At 34.2% G+C, this 23,950-nt stretch overlaps 1 protein-coding gene across 7 annotated transcripts; it reads left to right on the top strand.

Moving 5' to 3' along the window:
* Positions 1-9,382: 9,382 nt before the first annotated feature.
* On the top strand, positions 9,383-19,265 carry LOC113699970 (uncharacterized). Of its 7 annotated transcripts, none has more exons than XM_027220342.2 (7): positions 9,384-9,638; positions 10,860-11,120; positions 11,286-11,462; positions 15,490-15,577; positions 15,687-15,794; positions 16,242-16,400; positions 17,216-18,714. In XM_027220342.2, exons 1-7 carry the CDS (start codon positions 9,525-9,527, stop codon positions 17,239-17,241), a joined length of 933 nt encoding a protein of 310 aa, XP_027076143.1. In that variant the 5' UTR covers positions 9,384-9,524; the 3' UTR covers positions 17,242-18,714. The 7 variants fall into 7 exon arrangements, with proteins under 7 accessions (XP_071912547.1, XP_027076143.1, XP_027076139.1 ...); XM_027220338.2 differs by having other exon boundaries at positions 9,390-9,638; positions 10,863-11,120; positions 18,694-19,265; XM_027220337.2 differs by having other exon boundaries at positions 9,391-9,638; positions 18,694-19,265.
* The last annotated feature ends 4,685 nt before the right edge of the window (positions 19,266-23,950 follow it).

The raw sequence follows: 23,950 nt of genomic DNA, 5'->3' as shown, positions 1-23,950 counted from the left end.
AAAATATGGATAAAGAAGGTGATGGAGTGACATGATGGAAATGAAAGTGTATGAACCTAGAGGAATGCATCAAGTCGGGTACGGGAATGACTCCTAACTTCATGACTTTAATTTTCCCTTTGATTAGAAGGAAGAACTAGCGTGCTAAGGCTATTTTGTAGCCACACTCGCACGTTTCCCTTATCGAAAGTGGACCCTCAAGCAAATGTACCCTATGACTAGCATGAGGATGCAAAAGCCTAAAATGAAGGGGAAAGGGTTGGAGGGGCATGCCAAATGCTAAAAAAACTAAGAAAAATGCATGAAATGTAGTGAGACATGCGATTATGAACTAGCGAGAGGGGACGGCCTATTGGGTCTAGCATTGGACTAGCCCTTTTTAGAATTCTCTCACAAGCATTGGACTTGCGAGAGCTCGAGGGAAAAGACCATGGCCAGCGTTGAACTAGCCACGATGACGCATTCATCCATTGCATTCATCTATGACTATAGAAAGCAAGTAGACATGCCAATCACCTATAAACACGTAGCACATAACACTTAGCATGCTCGACTAAATGCAAGAGCCTAACAAAGCAAATTATCACGTAGCAACAAAAGCAAGCAATCAAACTAATGAACCTATTACATTTGCTAACTAAAACAAATGGGGAAGGGGAAAAATGAATAAAAATGCTCTTCAAGCCCTATCTATTACAAGCCAAGAGGTGTACACATACCCCATAAAAGAATAACTTAATAAAAACAAAAGTAAATGAAATGAATGAAAGGAATTAAGGAAAAAACAAGGAAAGCAAAGTAGACATGCAATTCTCATTTAGCACGTTGGATCACATAGGAGAGAGACAAAAAAGATAAAAGAAGTTATACCTCCCTTGAGTTGATGCCTTAAATGGAATGAAATCACTTATTTATCCTCCAAAATAAAAGAAATGGTCAAGGTACCAATTTATTTGGGAAAATTAAAGAAAATAGGCAAACACAAGCTCACTTGGTCATAAAGCCCCTAAAGTCATGACTTAAGTGCAATTTAAACAAAGCATGGTGGTTAATTGAAGCAAACAAGCAATGAAAAGTTGGACAGTTAAAGCTGCCAAGGACCAAATTGAGGAAATCATTCAATTGGTTGGGTCATAGTGGAGCAAGGGGAGACTTGAGGGCTGAAGTGTAATTTTTAGAAAACATTTACATGCATGCTCATGCAATCCACGAAGAAATGAGCTTCTGCAACAAAGAAAGCTTATGATGAAGCTTTTCTACGATTTCAGCCACGGCTTTCTTCTCATAAAAAAATGTTTAAACCCACAAAATAAGAGCCATTTTTACCTGAGGATGTCAACACAGTGGAACGACCCTGAAATTTGCCCAGAAGTACGTGCAGATTTCAGGAAATGCGATCAGCAACCTTTGTTGCAGAAAATTGCAACCTTGGCGAAGCCGTCAATTTGTGGCCAGATTCGACTAGCTTCCTGTGATTTTCCTTTCAAGATATCTGAACAGAAATCACTCCCCTCACATTGTAGATGTTCCAGAAACTGAAATCTACCCCAATCCCTCTATAATCAAAGAGATAATTAGATCCAAATAAGGCTGAAAATCAGCCCTTTTCTCACAAAAATTCGGCAACTTTTCTTCTTGCCGAAACTCCCTTGCTTAGCCCGAAACCATCACTGCCCGAAGCTTGTCCAGTGTTTCTTCCTCCCTCTAATCCTCAGCCGTTTCTTCCTATTTTTCAGCCTCCAAGAACCCTCTTTTCCTCCTCTCTTTTCCTTCTTTTTCCCTTGTTTGTCCGAAACCCTTTCTGATTTCTTCTCTTCCAGCCCTCTCTAACCCTCACTCTCGATTCCTCACTCTGCCCGAAAGCTCTCCAGTTTCCCTTCTTCCTCTCGGTCTTCCCTCCTCACTCTCCCCCGTTTCTCTTTTCTTCCTCTGCAGCCGTCACCCTCTTTCCTTATGTTTTTTTTTCTTCCGCCGCCAACTAGCCCCCCAGGTTTCTAGCTTTTTCCCAGGCCTTAAAACCCTCAGCTCTCGTTTTGTTTCTTGCTCAAACCCAGCCGTCATCCAACCTCCTCCCTTTTCAGATTTTCGCCGTTTTTTTTTTGCTAAACCTAGCTGCCGACCCCTCTCTGTTACTCTCCTCCTGGCTTTTCTTTTGCCGTCCCAGAACCTCTCTCTCGCTCTCCCCTTTTCTTAGCTGCGGCTTCAAGCATTTAAAGGAACCCCAAACCTAAACCTACGATCGAAGGCTCAGATTTCAAACCCCAAAAATGGGTTTATGTGGCCTGCTCTTGCCCATTTGATCCTGCTTGTACTGAGAATCCTCTGGAGGAACCAATGAAAATTCGAGGAAAAAGCCAGCTGCCCTTTTTTTTATACATGCGCGTATCTGGTTTCTGATATGAAATTGAGGAAGGGCTTGGATCCAGTGCAGCATAGTGCATGAGCTTTTTTTTTTTTTTTTTTTCTTCAGAACCTCTTAAATGGCCCAAAACCCGCTATCGGGTTTTCCTTCTTTTTTCCTTTTTTTTTTTTGAAAAATTTTATGCTAAAATGACTTAAAACAAAAATGAAAGACTAAAAGTAAATAAAAACTAACATGAAAAATAAAAATAATAGTAAATAAAATTACACTAAAAATTTGGTGTCTACAAAGACTCCACCTAAAACGAAAAACTCGTACCTGTCAGAGTCTTCTAGCGCATAGAAATTAGATCTCATTGTTTCTTTGGGACACGTGCCACACCACCCAAAAAACATAACCAAAATCTAAAATCTATCGGGATGAAGTATCAACCGTTGGAGGTGTGAGAAAGTCTCTACCGATTTACGTCCAAAATCAACATTGAACTCCACCTTTTCCTTGACCCTTGAATCACCTGCCTAGATTCACCGTCAAGCATCTCCATACTTTTCGAATTTTCATCCTTCACCATCAATACTTTTTGCCAAACCATTGAAACAAGGATACCACTCATTAAATTGTTCAATTAGTAACAACTACCAATCCACTTGATCTCAATAGTTAATTAGGATCCAACTACGAACCTTGAACAGCCCAGTCTCGCAACCAGGCTCTGATACCACTTGTTAGGATCCAAGCGGGGAACAAACAACTATTGAGATATTAAGTGCATAACAATTTAACGAGGAACAAGTCACAAGCATGAAAGATAGACACACACAAGAATTAACGTGGTTCGGCTCCACCATTGAGCCTACGTCCACGGAGAGAAACTTGTTCTTTATTATGAGAGGAAAACCCTATACAAGAATACAACTTGAACCCAAGCCCAACTCTTGTATACCATCTCTCATCTCTCATCTCCCAAGAACCCTCTCTCACACCCCATGTATAAGGCTACATGATACCCCTTGTGTCTCCTTGTGTGTCTCTCGTGTCACCTTGTGTGGTATGCCAACCCATCTATTTATAGGGAACATTACTGCCAAAAAATCAAATAACAATTGGAAACCAATTATATTTCCTAAACTAAATAGAATTTCTTGGCTAGTATTTCAAGTAACTAAAACCAATTAGAAAACTAGTTACTTCCACACAAGATAAGAAATCTACCTAAAAGAATTTAAGCCAATTTCCTAACAAAAAGTGAATTGGGAAACGTGTTTTTTTTGCAACCGAATTTTTTTTTTTGGAAAAATTTATTATCGTTACAAAGCCTAGTCTATATCGGTGTTTCTTATCTAATTTGCTCTATCTGGACTGAAATGATCCATTAGTATAAATTTCTCTTCTAGCACGACAATCCACTATCTCACAGAAAAAATAATTACAATCAACTCAGTCCAACACGTATCACCCTAACAAATTAGGAAAAAATTTACCAAAACTGCATGGATAGGTTAGTATACATGTCAGCTTCCATAAAACTTCATTTAATTGTCAGAATTAGGGGATAAAGCAAACTCTAATAGTTAAGCATATGATATAAAGTATAGGTAAGCGTATAATTTTGTATCTATTTGCCTGTTTCCATAAGACTTCATTTAATTGCCAAAACTAATGGACAAAGCAAAGTCTAATAGTTAAGTATATGACATAAAATACAGATAACTGTATAATTTTGTGTTGAAGAGAAAAACTCGAGAGGTTCAATATATAAGCCAGGAATTCAACATTGACCTAAAAGTTTAAACTATCAAATCTCGGGCCCTTACATGTAAGATTAAGCATTTTTCTTCATCTCTTTAACCAATATGGGGCATAACTCCTATTCATGAACTCAACAATCTCCTTGTTAATGGGTAGTTCTTATATTACACTCAATTTTACAAATTTTTTCTAAACCCACTTTTATATTCAAGACAAACCTAGTTTAATGCTTGAGACCCCCAACTTCTCTAATTCATAACCCCACTCTTCTTCAGTATTCAAATGGGATCCTGGATTCTCTACCAATTCTCAAGTGCTCTGTGATCTACCACTAATAGACCCTTTGCCAAACTCTTGGCACTTGGGACCAATGCCCCAAACTCCTTGACACTTTGATTCTCCACCAAGAGGGAAGAATTTACCTGTCCAATTTCAAGAAGAAACCACCTGTCACTAAAAATATTGATACCATTTATTAGGAAGAAAAATCCAAGAGAATCGTCAAAAAGGCCCAATATATAAGTCGGGAACCTAATATTGATTCAAAAACTTAACCTATTCGGTCTTGGATTCTTAACCTTTGTATTAAATACTCTTCGTTTGTCTAATAAATGTTAGACACGACTCCTACTCATGAACCCAACAACTGGCATCTCAAGTTATTACCAAGATGATATAATTTAGATCCGTCTTGGTACAATAACGACTCAGATTATTGAGTTGGTCACTCGATTATTGTACATTATTAGTTTATACTACAACTTATTTAGGTTAAGCTGCCATTGTGGAATTGGGGTCTTGTTGGGTGATAAATCCATTATCAAGCCAACCTTTGCGAAAAAAAGTTATTACACTTGCCTTGGAAAGTCTTAATAAATTGTTTTACCAAATTGATTGATTTTGTTTATAGTACTTAGATTGACTCAATAAACTAGAGGAAGAGAAACAAAAAGACTTTTCATGCTAAATGATATTCCATGTGCTATTTAAAGCCCCTTCATATATATAATTAGTCCTTTTTTTTTTCTTTTGTAAGTGGGAGGCTTTAAACCTAAGGTCTCTTACTTGCAATATCACCCAACTCAATCCTTCCCCAACAAATTTTATGTACGCAAGGACAAAAAATAAAAAGTTTATAAAAATGGGGTTGTGCAAATAATTTTCTTGTAACTTTCGTAATCACCTGATTTTGAAGTTGAACTTGAAATCAGAAGTTTAATTTCTTAGAATAAAAAAAATGTGAAGTGCTTACAAACGATTGATTTGATTCGTCAATGCCTTGATATCATTGAATATTCTAGTTTTGGTGGAAATCATGAAAAAAATCAAACATTACACCAGGTGCAGAATTTCAGCTCTTCGTTTGGACAAAAAAAATCCGATAACAAGATATCAAAACAAACATTTTATGTATGGCCTAAACGCAACAAAATCTCTAATTTTTTTGGTGTGTCTTATAATATAATTTATGTCGTTATTTCTACGCCACTTAGTATGGGAGTTAAAGGACAATAATTTGTACTAACTAAGATATTCGTTACCAAATAATAGTATAATACTAATCCCCTTCTTGTGTTTTGGTGTATAATACCTGATGTTTGGCTAAGATAATTGATAGTAAAAAAAACAAGACTACTCTTGAATTATACACGAAAAATCTATAATATCTAAATCTTTTTTGTTCATATGAGAAAAGCCCGTGAAATTGTGGAGAAAATGCATACTTCCTCCCATGTGAATCAGAAAAATAGAAGAAGAAAAAGTATTTGAAGAATCCATATGTGATAAGAGTTTGTGAAAAAAAGAAAAAAAATTTGGTATATAACAAAAGAAAGTATGTAAATTCAAAAAGAGAATATAAGTTTAATCAAATTCTTACATGGGGCCCAAAAAATTCGTACTTGGGGAATCATCCATGTAATAGTATACACATTAAATTTGTTGTTAAATTACAATACTATCCTTGTTTAATTTGGTTTCCCTGCCTTCTCCTTCTAACATAAAGAGTTCCATGGTCAAAATTTTTGTCTATCTCCCACCGTATTATCAAAGTTCCACAATGCTAAATCCTCATATCCCCAAATTCCAAGTTTATTTATCTAAGTTGAGGAGGATGAAGATCTGACTTTGATAATCGCTACCCACCCCCATTGTTAAAATTGTAGTCTCTTACTTAGAACTCTTTCAAAGGTGGCAAATCTTCGAAATAGCAATTCTAAAACCAATGTCATCATCTTTTCTCTTCCATTAATTGTCACAATAATGTTCTTATTATGTAACAATAGACCTATTAAAAATCATCAGCTTTTAATTTGGGAAGTTTAGTCAATAAGTTATTATAATCGTGATTTAATTGGACAATATAGAAACTATGATACCATTGTACGTGGTTGATTGACAAACATGTTGACTATTGAAAGAGTTGTATTCCACCTTATTTGGTATCCAGTCATAATGTAAACTAGCACTATAAGAAAATTGCAATGCAATTACCTTTAATTTCAAGGTACATGTAATGGTGTGTACTAAATAATTTGCTACTTGAAATTGTTGCAGGAAAACGGAGTAATTAAGTGAGAAGTTGGGTACTTTAAAAAAATGATACGGTTGCTTTAATAGGGATAGAGTTAGAATAACATTAAGGATGCGTTTGATAAAACTGAAATATGAAAACTGAAATTTGAGATTTAAAATATGAATTCATTAAGTTATTGATTTATTAAATACTAAATTTAATAAATTTGAGTATATATCATATTATATGATAAGTGATTAATTCATCACTTATTTTTGAAGAGCACCAACTTCAATTGTGCTCAAAGACCCATCGAAGACCATGCCTGTTCGTCTACTTTTTTATGAATTATTTCGCTTATTTCCATATCTTTTCTTAAGAGTTGCCTTAAATTTTTAAGACGTCTATCACTTTTATCCTGAAAGGAATTTGATAGGTAGCCCTCAATTTTCCAGTCTCCAAATCAACATTTTATTGCTTTATTTCCAAACTTTACTCTAACTGAACCAAAGCATATAGCTTCTGTCACAAGTCATAACTTGCAGTAGATTTATTTTGTGGTTGGAATTATAAGCATTGTTGCATTGATTATGAACGAACTTTTTTCTTCTCATTTTTTCCAAGATGATCTCGTTGTTTCAATTGTGTCTTGGGATTTAGTTGGGCAGTGTACTGGGTTTAGAAATTAAAACAAAGGATGATGAGAAGGGTATTTAGAGGGGAGGAAGTGTCAACAAAAGATGGAAGGCAACTTTGCAATTTAATTTAGCAAAAATCGTTTAAAATGTCTCTCACATTTTGGCAAATGAATTTTTTTGTCTTTTACTTTTAGAATGTTAATTTTACACCTCTTAAGAATTTGTGTTAGTAAAATTTTGTCCTAATTTAAGTTTTCAGATACTTTTTAATCTGAAATCACCATGTGACTAATATACAGTCATTTTTTATGTACATAAAATGTCAAATTTTATTTCTTTAGTGTCAAAAATGAAAATAAATTGGGTCATATTCCAATTCTTTTGGGAAAAAAATATATTTCGGGTCATATTCTAAATTTTTAGAGACAAAAATGAATATAGATCAAATCATTTGTATAATTACAAATAGGATCTAACCTTTTTTCACCTAAAAAGTGGGTCATATGATAGATTTAAAACAAAAAATGGTCAAAAACATAAGTTGGAACTCAATTTTATTGACTTAATTTTGTAAGGGATGTTAAGTTAATATATTTAAAGTGAAGCATGAAAAATATCATTTGATCAAATGTGAAGGATATTCTAAACAATTTTTCTTTTAATTTATTCACTTGGTTCTTTTTTCTTTTTATTTTTTTGAGAAAAGGTAAAAGCTAAGGTTGTTTTGGGAACTTCATATTATCATTTAGCCTTACTTGGTCAGTTGGTTGTACGTGTTGCTCTCTTAATGGTCGGGGTTGATTGTTATTAGACCTTCAAGTCAAAGTGGGGTTGGCTATAATACTTCAAATCTCAAGAAGGGTAATGGTAGTTCAGTCAAACAACAAAGGAGATAAAGGTAATTAACCTAAATATTAGTACCCGATAGCCTTTTGTGGTGCTGTTGCCTAATTACTAAGGATGGCACCCATTCCGCGGGGCAGAAATGGGGCGGTAGATAATACGATGGGAGGCGAGCTAATAGCACCCGCCCCATCCCCGTCCCGTTAACTAATTTTTTTTAGTTATTAGTATTTGTAACTTATTGAATGAACTAAGATCGATTATTTGAATATGTCTTAATTTAAAATTTTAAAATAGAATGAATGATAAAATTATTCCGTAAATGAGCAAATAACTAAATATGATAAATTGATCGTAGAAAACAGGGCGGGAGATATGACGAATTATTTGTCCCCTGCCCCATTGCCACCTTTATTGATTATTTCAGGGGAGCAAAAAGAAAAAAAAAGTTAAAATACGAAAAAAGAAAGTAAAGATATATTAGTAAATTGACAAAATTATGCCTTTAAACCATAGTTATTAAATCCGGCCCGGTGAAAGAGGTGGGTCAACGGGTTATTGGTTCAACTAGTGGGTGAGTGGTCCAATCGGTGGGTCACTACATATATTTAAATATTATGTTTTATAATTTTTGATATAGTTAAAACTATAATAAACTATGTTATAGTAAATACTCAATTAGTCCAATTTATTATAGAATCATTAATTCTTATAAGAATTAACAAAACCTAAATTTAATTAGTAATCCACCAAACTTCAAGTATAAAATTTTATCTAAGTGCAATTATCTAGTTTATTTACGAATTTTAAGTACAAAAGGTTATTAAGAATAATATTTGTTTTTAAAATGAATTGTGTAATATGTTATTTTTTAAATCCATTTCATAATTTATAGAATTTAGAGAATAATAAAATTTTATTAAAAGATTCCAAACAAGTTTTGTTTTGAAGAAATAAAATAAGAATAAGAATATAATATATAATATAGAAGGAGTAACAACCACCAAGTGAGCTGTTGGGCTAGTGGTGGGTGCGTGTAGCTTTTGTGTTTGAGGTCTGAGGTTTGAATCAGCGTTGGAGCATTTTGTAATCATTTTTATCCCAAAATCGGTTCGTTACAAATCGGTTGAACCGTCGGTCCATTGAGAAGTTAACACACAAACGATCCAATTACAAATTCAGCCTGATTTTATGAACGATTCATTTGATCAGTGGAATCGTCGAGGCGGATCGGATCGAATTTAATAATTATGCCTTAAACTGACAAAAGGGGAAAGTGTGTGCCTTTGAATTTGATTTGATTAGGAAAGTGGGTTATGCTTATTTGTGAGAAGACGGAGCGTGTCGTTAAACCCACCCCCCTCCCCTTCTTCCTGTTGCCCAATTCCCCAGCCGCTTATTTCCCCCAGCCCACAAAATGTCGGATTCCTCCATAAGTCGTCGGGAAAGCTCCAGAAAACGAAAGGCCGCCCAGTGCTCTCTTGGTTCGGGTGTTGACAAACCCATTCCCGCTGCTTCTGCTGCGAACAAGGTTACCTCTCTCCTATGTGCCTTATTTTTTTTTTCTTTTTTTTTCCGTACTTCATCTTCTTGTGCTAATTCTTTTATTTTTGTACAATTGGTTGCAAAATATTTATTGCTTTAGTTACACGCATATCTTTTCTTTTTCGGATTGTTGAGAACCGGACTGTTCTGAAAATTTGAAATTTTGGTTGCTCATTGTTTTTTTTTTTTTTGGCGGAAAGAAAACTATTATTGGCTTCGGGACATGAGCAAGATGATTTATGGTGTCTTCATATGCTTCTGTTCATGTCTGAAAACGTGGACTGTTTTTGGGGAAAAATTAGCGATAATTGTCTAGGTGATAATTGTATAGGCCTGTTAATAGAGAGGTCTTTGCAGCAAATTGTAGTAGTGATTGATGTGTTTTTATTAGAAGCATGATTTAGTTTTAGTTATGTCAAAAAGTGAGAGGTTTAGGCTTTTTCCGACCGAAGTTGTATTTTCATGTGTGTTTTTCCTACATAATGAAAACGCAACTTTTGTTTTTCCCCTAGTCGGATATGATATTGAGATTTATTTTTCCCGAACATGATTGAGTTCTAAGATCATTTCCAGCTCTAGGCTTTTTATTGGTTGGTCCTAGTAAATTGTAAATTGAGGGCTTTTGGAAAAGGGGGGTGACACCTTTAGAAGCTTAGCCTTATTTCGAGTCATGGAAGCTCTTCAAGTTACATATAACAAAATTACTAAATTCCACAGCCTTTTAATTGTTGATGGAATGGTGGCTATGGCATTTTTAAGATTCTCAGTTTTATGGATATGGGCATGGATGCATGATAGATTCAATGTTCATCATAGTTTAGCTTTTGATTTGAAAATAGGGAGTCAGTATACAAGTCATAGGCTATCAGCTGCAGAATTTACCCGTCTTTTTAGTCATGCAGTTGCATGTTAAATGTTGTGTAGTTTCCAGTTGTCCTTTCATGTAGAAGATGATGATGAGAACATATGAAAGAAAAGTGGTTTTTTTTCCCCTGAATTTGCAGCCTCATTAGTTGGTAAGACCATATTGATGACAATTGGAGTTGATTGTTCCAATGGTCTCTAACGTTCCTCTCCTTGTTTTCTTGTTTTCCTTTTTTATTTTCTCATATTAATTCTCTTACTTATATACAATGGGTAAAAAAAATTCTCTGGATATGCTTCATGCATATCTTTTTCTCCTCCTGATGGTTCCAAATGTGCGCAGCAGACTATGACTGCTGTATTCATAGAGAGAGCAGGAGGGCCAAATGCGTTGGTGCCGCAAGAGGTTGCCTGCCCTGAACCAAAACTCAACGCTTATGAGGTTTTGATTAGAGTGGCATACATTGGAGTTAATAGGCTAGATTTGGAACAAAGATTAGAGGGGCTCAAAGGAACAGATGGAAAGAGATTTTGCCCCGGGCTCGAATGTTCGGGCGTTATTGAAGCTGTGGGTGAAAAGGTTCGACATAAAGTGGGTGACAGTGTATGTCTGATACTGCTACTTTGTCTTCCTTTAACAATAAAGAGATAAATTTGGAACCTTTTACCTCTGAATCTTTCCTACTAAATTTAGGCTGATTGCATTGTATTTAATATGCATCAGGATAATTTTGTTGAATATCAGTGATTGGATATTGGTACTTTGCAGGTTTGTGCCTTCCTTGACAGTGGGGGCTACACTGAAAAGATAGTGTTACCTAGTTGGCGAGTGCTTTGCACTCCTCCAGACATGGATTTGCGAAATGCTGCGTGCCTTCCAGAGGCGGCATACACTGGTTGGAGTGCTTTATCTCGGGCTAACCTTGGACAAGGAAAAACAATTTTGGTAACCCCGTAGTCTATTTACTTTTCTTTTTTGGTAGTACTATGATGTGTCGCCACCCATGCTAAGCTTTGTAGATAGTTCAATTTTGCCCCTCATTTTTTGGTAGAAAAAGGTCATTTAAATTGTGTAAATTACATATCTTGGATAAAAGAGAATAAAATTCTGCCTGGGGCTCCAATCCCAAATTGCGAAGGTAATTTGAATGCTTGACTTGCGAGTTGCGAGTACAACAGGAATTCTCTTCCACTTAAAAATTGTTACAGAATTAACTCTTCTCCATTCATGCACAACACCAGTAAAAGCTGAGATAAACCTAGTTATGGGTTCAATTTGGTTCCTCCAAGAGAAACAAACAATGTCCGTAACAAAGGCACTGGAGTACCAAAACCTTTCAAACCTGAAAGGTCTAAGTAGCAATGTCAGGAACAGATTTCATTAACTTAACAAGACAAACAATGATCAGACTTATGGCTAGGAAAGTGGTAGCTTCAGGAAACAAAGTTCTCCATGCAACATTCAGAGAGAGTCCTGTCAATTTTATCATAAATTAGTCAGGATTGTATACCCTAGAGAATTTTGCTCCCACAAACCCATTTCCATTAATCCACAAGTATCAAGATATTCCTTAAACACGGTCAGCCTGTTAAAATTAATGCCATTGCCGCCCAATTTTTTGTGTGTGTACATTTTTGCATTGAAATCTCCGTACAAAGATAAGGAAGGGAGCAAGAATTTGCAGCAGAACATGAATGACTATAATATTTTCCTATGATCTAGCTCGGGACCAGCATAGAATGCAGTGACAGCCAAGTTGAAGAGGGAAATAACTTGACCAGCACATCAATTTCGTGCTCAGTTTTATTCAGGAGGTCTGTCTGCACTGTTAATCATCCCAAAGAATCCAGAAACATCCTTGAAGACCTCTTGCGTCCACCATAGAAATGTTCTAGAGGGTAGACTCTTTCACATCTTCATAGCAAAACCACCTGCTATCTCAGTTGGAAGAATCACCTCTATATTGGCTTTATGAATATCCAATTGAAGGAGATGGTTGCTAAAGGAAGAGCTACCTACCCCCTTTATATTAGCACTTTTAGAGTGTTATGCAATCAACACTGGCCTTTCTTGTTCTGTCTTTTGACCATTCTCCAATCGGAGGTTGGTTGAACTTCGATTAGATAATCTATGAAGTCTGCTGGTGGAGTATCTAAGGCTGTTAAAGCCATACTTACTCCTAAACTGTCTGGGATTGGCATGCTGATTAGCTCTTCCTTGCTTGGGGCTACCGATTTCAGCTTTAGAGGATAGTGGGACTATATCTCTATTCTCCATACCTATTTTACATGGGTGTGTGTGTTAAGTACGGGTGTGTTTACAAGTGTTGGATTCACATAACTTAAAATTGTATGAGTCCAGGGGAGTCGTGTGCAAGTTGTTGGTATGGTTGAGTGTTTCTTTTTCTTGTTTAGATAGCACATTATATGCAAAAAAGTTATTTGCTTGTACATAAACGTGCTTTTCAATCAATCTTTTTGTCTTTTTAACCAATTATCTCACATACATCATATTATAAAAAGTTCCACAGTAAATATTCCAAATAATATCTCAAATAATCTCCTATCCAACCACACTCATTGTCAATGAGCATTTTCAAGTATGTGCATGTTGATTTTATACATTTATATCGACTTCGACATTTGCTGTACTAGAAAAGCTTACGACAGATTTGCTCAAAAAAAAAAAAAATACAGCAGATTACAGTGAAAACTGGTTTTTGTGTTGGAACTATTTGGGTTCATACACCTAATACTGGAAAGTATTGGGGATAAACTAAATATATTGCTAACTGGATTGTATCTAAATACCACTACTTATAAGATTAGTAAATGCACATTTCAAGTCACTCATGAGACCTAATAATATCTGATCTCTCTTCATTTTATCATCCTTGCAAGAGAGTAGCCTCCATGTTGAAATTGACCATCCACTAGAGCCTAACTTTTCTAGCGAGAGTCTTAACTTTTCATCTTTCTTTGTTAAATCTTCACAAATCGCTCCTCTCCTCAATTTGCTTATGTTAACTTTTCAAAAGCCCATGGATAAGACAGCCATGAGCTTAGCACCTCAGATCCGCTCCAGCTATCTGAATATTCTTGGTCTCTCTTCCGATCCCATGAGCTTTTTTTTTCCCTTCAATCCTCCTCCACCATCAACATCACATCTCACAAAAGTCAAAGTCATCCTAAGAATTTTGACCGAGTCTGGTGCGTACCCAATAGCAGCACCCATGCGTTGTTGATGGGGTGTGCCTAGGCTCGAAGACATGTTCAGGTAACCTAGCTCCATCATAGATTTCCGTGCCCATGGTCTATACACCGTGGTTTTGAGGCCATGGTTACCTCCTGCAGGCTTGCTGGCACTGGTGTTCACTTGCATATCCTTCCCAATATCTCTGGTAGCCATCTGAATTCTTTGATCCATCTCCATCAGACAATGTTGATTTCACACTAATCTGCTGCATTGTTCTCCAATACACCAACTGGGTTCATAAATCGATATCGATAAAATTAACAGGCAAATAGTTCAAACATCATCGTGCACCTGTGAGAATAAGAAATGTATCCCCACGCCGATACCAACATTTGGACGCATATTCTGTGATCCTATAATTTTGAGTTATGCAAAATCTGACACCTAAATATGCACCTATATCCAACACCCGCATTTGAGTCCCAATAAGATAGCCCTCAGAGAGCTCATCCCCTCAGATTGAGCATCTCTCTGTGAGCCGGAGTGATTATTGTTGCTAGCTCGGCTCTTGCCTTGTACATGAATGAACCCCAAAATGATTTCTCGTTAATCTGTGATGAGAAGGTGGTTTGGGGACTTGGAAGTGTTCCACCTGTTGAGATTGTTTGTCTGGAAGGGGGTGGACGGGGTTGGTTGTGCCTGTGATTGTACCCGTGGTTGTGGAAATTGAAGAATTGATTATTTTTGAGCTGGTTGTTCTCCTCATTTTGTGAGCTAGGATATATGGATAATAGTGCTTGGATGGAAACGCCTGAGTTGTGTTTTTATGTATCTCGATTTAAAATGTCCAGGGGAACAGGAGAGGAATTGTTGGGATGGGATATTGCTGATTGTTGAGGGCTCATTGGAAGTTTGAATTACGAGTGGATAGACTGGATGAAAAATTCTTAATATGAAATTCGGCATTTTTTTTTTGGTCTTTGATAAACACACTGAATCTGTGAGTTTCCAGCAGACTATTGCTGTTACAAAAAGCCAAATTGTTTGTCCTTTGCCAGGCTTTTTGAGATGTAAGTTCAGAGATCATTTTTTATTTCAGTGTTAAGTGATCGTAGTACTCTGTTCCTTCAGTTTTTCTTATTTTATGCCATACTTCTTGGGCTAAAAACGTTGGGATTTCAATTCAGAATTTTGCTTGTATGACAATCCCATCTCCTTTGTGCTTTGGAAGGATTTCATCCTTCCATTCTTACTATATTCTAATTCAAGGTCCTTACATCATGTTGCCTCTCTTGAGTTTTCTTCATGAACGTTAGACTTATCCTTGGAGTTCAATGCAGGCTCGGGATTTCTACCCTTCTCTACAACCTTCCATAGTATGCCCATTGTTTACACAACCATAGTACCAATTAAGTTGTTCATATTGAACAAGTTGTCCAAGACTAATAAGATGGAGGAGACTTTTTAAATGTTCACTTATAGGAATAATCTTTTGAATTTGACCTTTTTACTTGAAGCTGTTTTAGTGTGATGATTTCGATAATCTTATAAGGATTTCCAAGTCATAATACTTTTTAGGTAAACCTCTCCAGCAGTTGAATCCATGCTGCTTAGGTTGGAATGGCCTATTTGCTTTCAAATTTGCTCTTTAGATTCTGCTCTAGTGAAAGAGTTTTGCTATATTAAGTGTTTGATATTCCCTCTGGTTCAAATTGAAGAGTTCTAGTAATATGGCTTACACCATTCAGGGCATTTTGATTAATTATGTTTTGCAAAGATGCAGATACACGAATCTTGTGGAGATGTTGCAGTATTTGCCATACAGATGGCAAAGTACCTGAGAGCTAAGGTTTTTGCTGCTGCAGGTTTGAACATACCAAATTGTTGCTAGCTACTTAATTTGCATACTTTATCCTACATTCCTGTTGAGTCCTCTTTTTTTTTTTTGGGTGGGGATGAAAATGTGTCTCTCAGATAGTTTGAAAAAACAAGAGTTTTACAAGACACTAGGTGCCGATAAGTGCTTCAATTATAGGAATGCAGATTTTGTGTCTTTAGTGCAAAGACAAGCGCGGGAAACAGGTATAGTTTCTAATCCAGTTAACTTCATTTTTTATTATGCTCTGGGCATTCCCTGTTTTTTATTTTTTAATGTTAAAATCATTATAATGATTTTCCAATGATGACAAAATTTTTTTTTTTTTTAATTTTTCTCTCTCTCTTTTTTTTTAAAGGTAAAAAGTTTTATTTTAAAATGCACTTAGGGAATTTTCCTTGTGTAGTGTGTCCTGAAAAGAGCACATCCAAGCCTTAGATTAATAAGTAAACACTGATAAGGTTCTGTACTGAAAACTCTCTCTTATCCCGCATGTTTAAAATGTCATCTAATAGGCCAATTCCATTTAGTGATCCAATTAAATGAAAGCTCCCTTTCAGGTGCCTTACAATGCTTAGATCATTTTCATGATATTTTCTTGTCTTGGTATGTTTCTTTAATTGTTCTATGGTATGCGAGTCATTCAATGGCAGGTGGCATTGATGTGGTCTTGGATTCTTGGGCAATCAATTTACGTAAGAATTTAAAAATCTTATGTAATGGCGGTTTACTACTTTATGTTGACGTGCATGGTTTCTCGCTGGAAGTATTACAAATTGATTCTCTGATGTCCAAGAATGCAAATATCCAAGGTATTTTGATTTGCTGATGTTTGGCTAGTTACCTTCGCATTGGGCACTTTATCTTTTTATTTTTCTTTGGGTTAATTGTATTGGTATGTATTCATCCTACACTACCTACTTCAAGGTGGGAGGCCACCTATGGCTTTTGGCTATGTTCTGAGTTGGTTTAGCAATGTCTTTGGTATGTTAGTTGCTACCTTGTCAATTGTCTATGGTAAGGGTCATGAGGTAGTGTCGTCCATCTGTGATTTTCTTGATTATTACCCTTATAGGAATCTGCATCCTTGGCAATGGGTTATGTCTATTTTGGGGCACGAGTCATCATTTACTTGGCACCTCTTGGAGTTCAATTGTTTGGGTTTTTTTGCAATTTCATGTATAAGAAGATGAAGGATTGGGTTCATTCCTTGGATGCGTATTGACAAATTTGTGATACATGCAAACTGCCATGTGCTCTTCTTGTGCTTGATCATTTTTCTGTTGTCATCAAATTTCAAATCGTTTGGGTAGGCAAAAATGTATTCGAAGCTTTTACCTAAATTTTCTGTTTTACGTCTAAGATAGCGTAATTGTAGATTGCTGATTGAGATTTAGTTCATCCATGAGGCTGCAGTTTTTTGACTAATATGCCATAATGCCCACAAGTTCTGAGTATGGTTTATCTTCAGTTTACTGTTCTTGTGAAATATTTTTGCGTTAGTAACATTTTGATGAATTTTAGTCAATGTTGAAATATGCTATGGTTTGCATAGAATTCAGATTACTCACTTGATTTGGACTTTTCCAAATTTTGTCCATCGTCGTCATTTCTTGTATCAACTTAGGAAGGATTACACTGGGGAGATTGTGAATTATGTACTTCCACGCCACCAAGATATCTGCAAGTCGAAGCTGAATGATGATTTAGTTTAACTGGCAATGAAATTTTGCTGATTTGTGTAATGTACCTGAACATGCATGTGTACATGGATTTAGTTCCATGAATCTTACCGTAAAACTGTTTTCAACAGATTGCATTTTTGAAAGACTAGAAAGTACACGTGCATTTGTGAAATAAGCATTTCGGGTGGTTTTGGATGCCATTCCTGAATAGTTAACAAATTCAAACGAGGATATTGGAATTAATTACCATATAGGATAAAACGAAATTGGGGTTTTGCTGTTGCTCTATTGTTGCGGAACTATAGTTAATGAATAATTTTCCAACTGTCCTTGATTGCAATAATATGTGGAGTATTTAAATCATTTTTCCACTTATGTTTGGCTATTGGCTGCAAGAATTCATCATTAAGGGACTTGGTTCTATGTCTTAATCAGATTCCGTATATTTAGCTGACGTAAACCATTGATAGGATTTTAGGAATGCTGAAGCTGGACAATCTTGAGTTAGTGAACAGAAACACCCAAAAAAAAATGCCTATCTGACTCCTAGGCTCAAGCAATACCCTTCTTAGGCTCGGAGCAATACCTTTTCCTGAAAAACACCTTGAAAACTCAATTTCGGTGCTTTGAATAAGATTATGGGTGATGAAAGTATGGTTAGAAAAAAGGATGCTTATGCCAGTCCGTCTTTACACTGGACCCTCTTTATCACTCTTTTTTCTGTTTTATTCTCCAAGTGGAAGCGCATGCTATTATTTGCACTTAGTAGGAGGCATGTGAGTGGCATATTTTATAGATGACCTAGCTTCGCACCCTTTCATATAATGACATTCACCTTGATTAGACTTTGCTCCAAGTTTAAATTTTTGAATTTTGTGTCATCCATCTGAAAGAGATTTTTTTTACTTGTAATTAAATTATCTGCTTTCACTGAAGAAATTTGGAAATGGATGAGACTTCGTTGGTTGCCAAATTCTAGGTGGCTATTCTACTGAATTATAACTTATTTTTCCTTCTTAAAATTGCTTAAGCATCCCTTTCTTATCAATAGGTTAGGATGACAATTATGACAACTTCGTTTTAACGTGTAACTGGTAACCGGAGGATGATTATCCAATTGCATATCTATGGCACATGTTTTGGGTATTGTTGTTTCATTGTTTCAACTGATATAAAGTAGTATACATTCTTTATTGCCCTCATCTCATCGGCTGGGCTTTGGTGGGAGTTTTGTGGTCTGAATGAAACCTTTATAGAAACACTCGTCTTTCATATAAAATCACTTCAAAATAAAAATTTATCAATGTTTTAAGTCTTGTTCTGCTACCTAACATAAAATTTGATTTCCTTTGTGAAGAAATTTAATAGAACAAAACAAGTAATTCCTTGATTATTTTTTTTTTTTTTTGGTGTTTTGCAGTACTTTGTAGGTCTGACAAAAGTATAGATAGTATTCAAGAATTGAAGGCTTCGGTCTGGCCCGCAATTTGTGCTGGACATGTAAAACCATTCATTTACGAATGCTATCCACTCTCCCAAGCAGCAAAAGCTCACAAGGCTATGGAGAGGAAATATTTCTTTCAGCGTATGCTTTCAGCCCTAGGACCTTGGACGTCCAAATTAGAGCGTCATGTTTACACTGGCATGGTAGAAAAATGTGTGACTGGAAAAATATTGCTTCGTGTTGACAGCATTGAAGAGGTCAAACGCCACAGCTAAAGCTGAAGCTGTAGACTGGTTCTCTTTCATCATATATGCGAACATCATAAAAGTATATATATATATATTTTTTGGTGGGTAATTTGCAAAGAGACGTGTAAAAGACGAGTTCAACTAATTTTAATGTCTTAGCACCAGTGTCTTTCATCATATTACGTAGAAGTTAAAGCGCAGCCAGAGAGATTTTTTTTTTTTTTTTTTTTGTAAGCTCTCTCTGCTAATCTATTAATTCTTGTAGCTAAGTCATCCTGCACAAATCCCGTGTTTCCTTTATTTTTGTTCCAAGATTCTCTCTTCCTCCCTTCCTGTTGCGTGCCACAAGAAGCATTGTAGTATTACTACAAGACTAGCAACCCTTTTTTAATTTTAAGATGTACGCTAATAATATGACGTGTCGTATGTTTCCTTATTATTATTCCTAGATTTTCTCTTGCTCTCTTCTTGCTGCGTGCCACAACTAGCAATCTAGTAATCAGAAGACTGGCAACCCTTTTTCATTCAAAGATTCAGGCCAATTCTTTTTTGAAAAAAAAAAAAAGGGATGCAGGCCAATAATATGACGTATCATGTGTTTAGTATATAATTAACTAATCTAAAATTCTTCAATCATGACATTAGTCGTCTATGGCCAATTATACTCACTGTCAAAGAAAAGGGTCGTGCCTAATTACAAATCATTATCATTATCATTATTACTATATAAAAAGTGAATCTTGGTATTAGAGAGTGTAAGCACTTGTGAGTCTAAACACCTTTTTATTTTATTTTTTGTTATCCCTAAAGTATCCTCATGTCTTTTAATTAGAATTATTGCATTTTAATGTTGTACTAATTAAAAGAAATAAAACGCTTCAATTGATTGCATCTCAACAATATTGATAATTATAATTAAAAATTGCTCATTAAAAACTATTTACCTCCTTCAACTCCATCTCCAATTATTGTACATATCAAAAATTTTTAATCGAAGCATGAAACATTTTTCATTAGTCATTATTTGAGATCATAAAAAGAGAAACATACAAGAAGAAAAGAGCCATTATTTATTTGTATATCTTTATACAAATATCACGAGCAAATTTCACAATTATCCAACCAAATAAAAAAAAAAAAAGCAAAGTATAAAACCCAACTATTTCAATCAAATGAATTTTAACTAAAAATTAAATAACCAGTCTAAAATGATTGAGCATTATGAATAATTTACATTCTCTATTAATAACAAAAACGCTTAGATAAAATGTAAATTGTCCAAATTCAATGAATATTATACTTCACTTTATCCTATTGAAATTCATGCAAAAATTGAAAAGCAAAACAATTAACATGACATAAAAAAAAGCACTTACATGTTCATGCAACTAACAAACATGCAAACAATTTAGTTTTAATTGAAATGACAATTCATGTCACCCAAATCCAAGTAAATGATAAAAAGTTTTCTTATATTTCACCGACAACCAACTTACTAATTTTGATATCACAAACAGAGTTTTTTTGTCTAAGACAAAAAGAAAAAATCTATGGATTAATTGAAACATATCCATAGTAGACATGCCATTTATCATATTAGTACGAAAAAAGAATAGTTGTTGTTTGTATTTTATGGTGCATTGCCTTCAAACAAAATTATAAGAACAATAGAAGATAAATGAAAAAGAGAATACTCGACTACCTTTGTCAATGAAATCTCAATTGATGATAGTGAACATTCACACAGAAATAATTAAATATGATGGATTGAAAATACTCTTGTGGATTAAATAATAACAAAGAGTACGAAATAAAAATTGTAGAAAACTTGAGTCTAAAGAAAAAAGAAATACCATTCATGTATTTTATTCTTAAATACTCAACTGTTTGTAATTCTACAGTTAAATAATCAGTAATCAAAAGTATTGATATTGCAAATAGTATTCAGGAAGTGTTTAATAATTGAACCAAATCTTAGTTTTTTGTTTGTTAAAATATAATAACCTTACTAGAAAGTCCATCATAAATTTTACTTTCAATTGGAAAAATACATATGTAGAGCAATAAATGAGTTTGCAAATGCATCGAAGGAAGGAAATTAGATGCATAGTACAATAATCAGAATGATAAAGATCTAATAAGTGAATTCATATTGTATTCTAATATTCCTTTTAAAATTTTAATTGCACTTACAAATTAGATTTACTTCTCCCATACTCCATATGTACATATATATTTCCTTTTTAATAACAATATTTTGAACTATATGAAAATATGCAATTTTGTAATTTATTATAATTTAAGGGTAATCACAACACATTTGATAAAAAACATGATAGTGTTAATAAATGTTATCAAAGTCAATCCAAATTTAATCAATAAAAGCTAAAAAAAAAAATTTCTAATAGGTTGAGGTCAAAGAGTTCAAATTTGAATAATACTTGCAGCCAAAATTAGTCAGAGAAATTGAAAAATATACATAAGTTATATTATGAGGTAGATAATCAAATTTTCACAGCAAATTTTAGTAGCTACAAAAGTATTATATTTGGATTACTATACTTACATGCAAAGCACGTATATTATTTACTATACTCATGTGCATTATTTACAAAAATATTATATTTGGATTACTATACTCACGTGCAAAGCATCCTAGTCATATAGAGTCTGTAGCAGTAGTTTTAGTTTTCTACTTCTCCAAAAACTTTCTTGGTCTCAGCTTTTGCTTTAACTGTAGCATTTGACCACTTCAATGCGGTTAACTTTTTTTCCTGACATTTTCTTACTGAAGCAAGAAATCTGTTTAGACAAACCCTAAACATTTTTTGACATTTTCTGACATTCTCAATGCGGTTAACTTGAAGCAATATATTTTTCCCTTTGCACGTTTTTCCACAAGCCAGTGTAAACATGATGCTCTAATTTCAAAGTCCAATGTCCTAGGGCTGAAAGAAATATTTCCTCTCCATAGCCTTGTGAGCTTTTGCTGCTTGGGAGAGCGAGTAGCATTCGTAAATGAAAGGTTTTACATGTCTAGTACAAATTGCTAGCCAGACTAGAGCTTTCAATTCTTGAACACTTTCTCTACTTTTGTAAGACCTATGAAGTACTGCAAAGCACCCAAAAAAATCAAGGATTTAACTTGTTTTGTTCTATTAAATTTCTTCACAAGGGAAATCAAATCTTATAACATTGATAAAATTTTTTTGAACAAGTGATTTTAGATGAAAGACAAGCGTTTTTATAAAAGTAGTTATTTATACCACCAAACTCCTAAATTGCTAGCCAGATTAGAGCTTTCAATTCTTGAATACTATCTATACTTTTGTCATACCTATGAAATACTGCAAAGGACCAAAAAAAATCAAGGAATTAACTTGTTTTGTTCTATTAAATTTCTTGGCAAGGGAAATCAAATCTTATGTTAAGTAGTAGAACAAGATTTAAAACAATGATAAAATTTTTTTGAAGAAGTGATTTTAGATGAAAGACAAGTGTTTCTATAAAAGTAGTTATTTAAACCACAAAACTCCTAACAGTTACTCCTAACAATACCCAAAACATGTGCCATAGATATGCAATTGGATAATCATCCTCCAATTACCAGTTACTTGTTAAAATGAGGCAGTCATAATTGTCGTACTAACCTATTGATAAGAAATGGATGCATAAGCAATTTTAAGATGGAAAACTAGGATACAATTCACTAGACCTATCACCTAGAATTTGGCAACTGATAAAAACCAATAATAATTGTCCAACAAAGTCATCCATTTCCAAATTTCTACAATGAAAGCAGATAATTAATTTAATTACAAGTAAAACAAATCTCTTTAAGATAGATGACATAATTACATGTATTCTATATTGAAATTAAAGGAAAGTATTTTATCAAAATCTTTATCCTATATATTATAAGAAATTTTTGGATATATATTAAAAATTAGCTTTTTATATTTATGAATTCCTCTACTAATACTAAGGGTAGCTTCTTCCTTATTTTTCATTCTATTATCTATTATAGCAAGATCTATAGGAGTATTTAGCTCTTCTCCAAATGTAGACCACATAACCATTTGGATAGACGCCATATGTATCCATCCTATAGATTCTCTTTTTTCTACTATATTTTCTAATTTATTATAAATATCTTTTTTAGTTATTAATGGAATCATTATATTATAAGTAGTAAGTCTATATTCTGGCATATTTTTTTTGAGGTTTATTCCATAAAACATATGAGTTTGTTTGGATAAGAGTTTATTTGGATGATTTATTTGAGATATTTACTGTAGCATTTTTTGTGATTTGATGTATGTGAGATAAAAAGGTGATTGGGAAGATAAAAAAGTGATTGGGATTTGTGAGAATAAATTTTGCAAACCAAATTATCTTTGTCCAAACAAACTCATGGTGTTTTCTTAGATAAAATTTTAACTTTTCTAATGCAGGTACATTGAATTCATTATAAGAATTTATTAAAAAAAATTTATTTTTGCTAATATATTTCTATCTATAAGTGCCTTTTGGCTATATTCTCCCAATTTTTTGAATGAATATCTATTATTTCAAAAGAATTATTGTTCTCTTCTTCTATTTCATTCATCTTCACTGCTTATTTCATATTCTTTATCTGCATAGATAAATATACTTTCATCTGAGGAAATGTCTTCTATTTCTACAAATTTATTAATTTCTAGTAACTCATTATCATTGAATAGTTCTTCACCATCATCGCCTAATTCAAATTTCTTTTTATTAAATTTTGCAGGGCATTGATTTGCTAAATGTCCAATTTCTTTACAAATATAACATTGACAATCAGTTATATTTCTTTTTCTTTTATTCTTCTTATATATCTTTTTCTTTTTCAAAAATTTATCCCTATGTTTATAATATTGAGCCTTTCTTATCTTCATATATCTTTTTATAAAGTATTTGCATTTTTTGTATTTACTTTTTATTTTATGATAATAATAAGG

The sequence above is a fragment of the Coffea arabica genome, chromosome 7c (assembly GCF_036785885.1).
Source record: "Coffea arabica cultivar ET-39 chromosome 7c, Coffea Arabica ET-39 HiFi, whole genome shotgun sequence".
NCBI lineage: Eukaryota > Viridiplantae > Streptophyta > Magnoliopsida > Gentianales > Rubiaceae > Coffea > Coffea arabica.
This window is presented reverse-complemented; position numbering and strand designations above follow the sequence as displayed.

Coding starts and splice junctions, on each gene's coding strand:
- LOC113699970 (XM_027220337.2), top strand. CDS start 9,525: ATGTCGGATTCCTCCATAAGTCGTCGGGAAAGCTCCAGAAAACGAAAG. Junction 11,121..11,285: donor GACATAAAGTGGGTGACAGT/GTATGTCTGATA, acceptor GGTACTTTGCAG/GTTTGTGCCTTCCTTGACAG. Junction 11,463..15,489: donor GACAAGGAAAAACAATTTTG/GTAACCCCGTAG, acceptor TGTTTTGCAAAG/ATGCAGATACACGAATCTTG.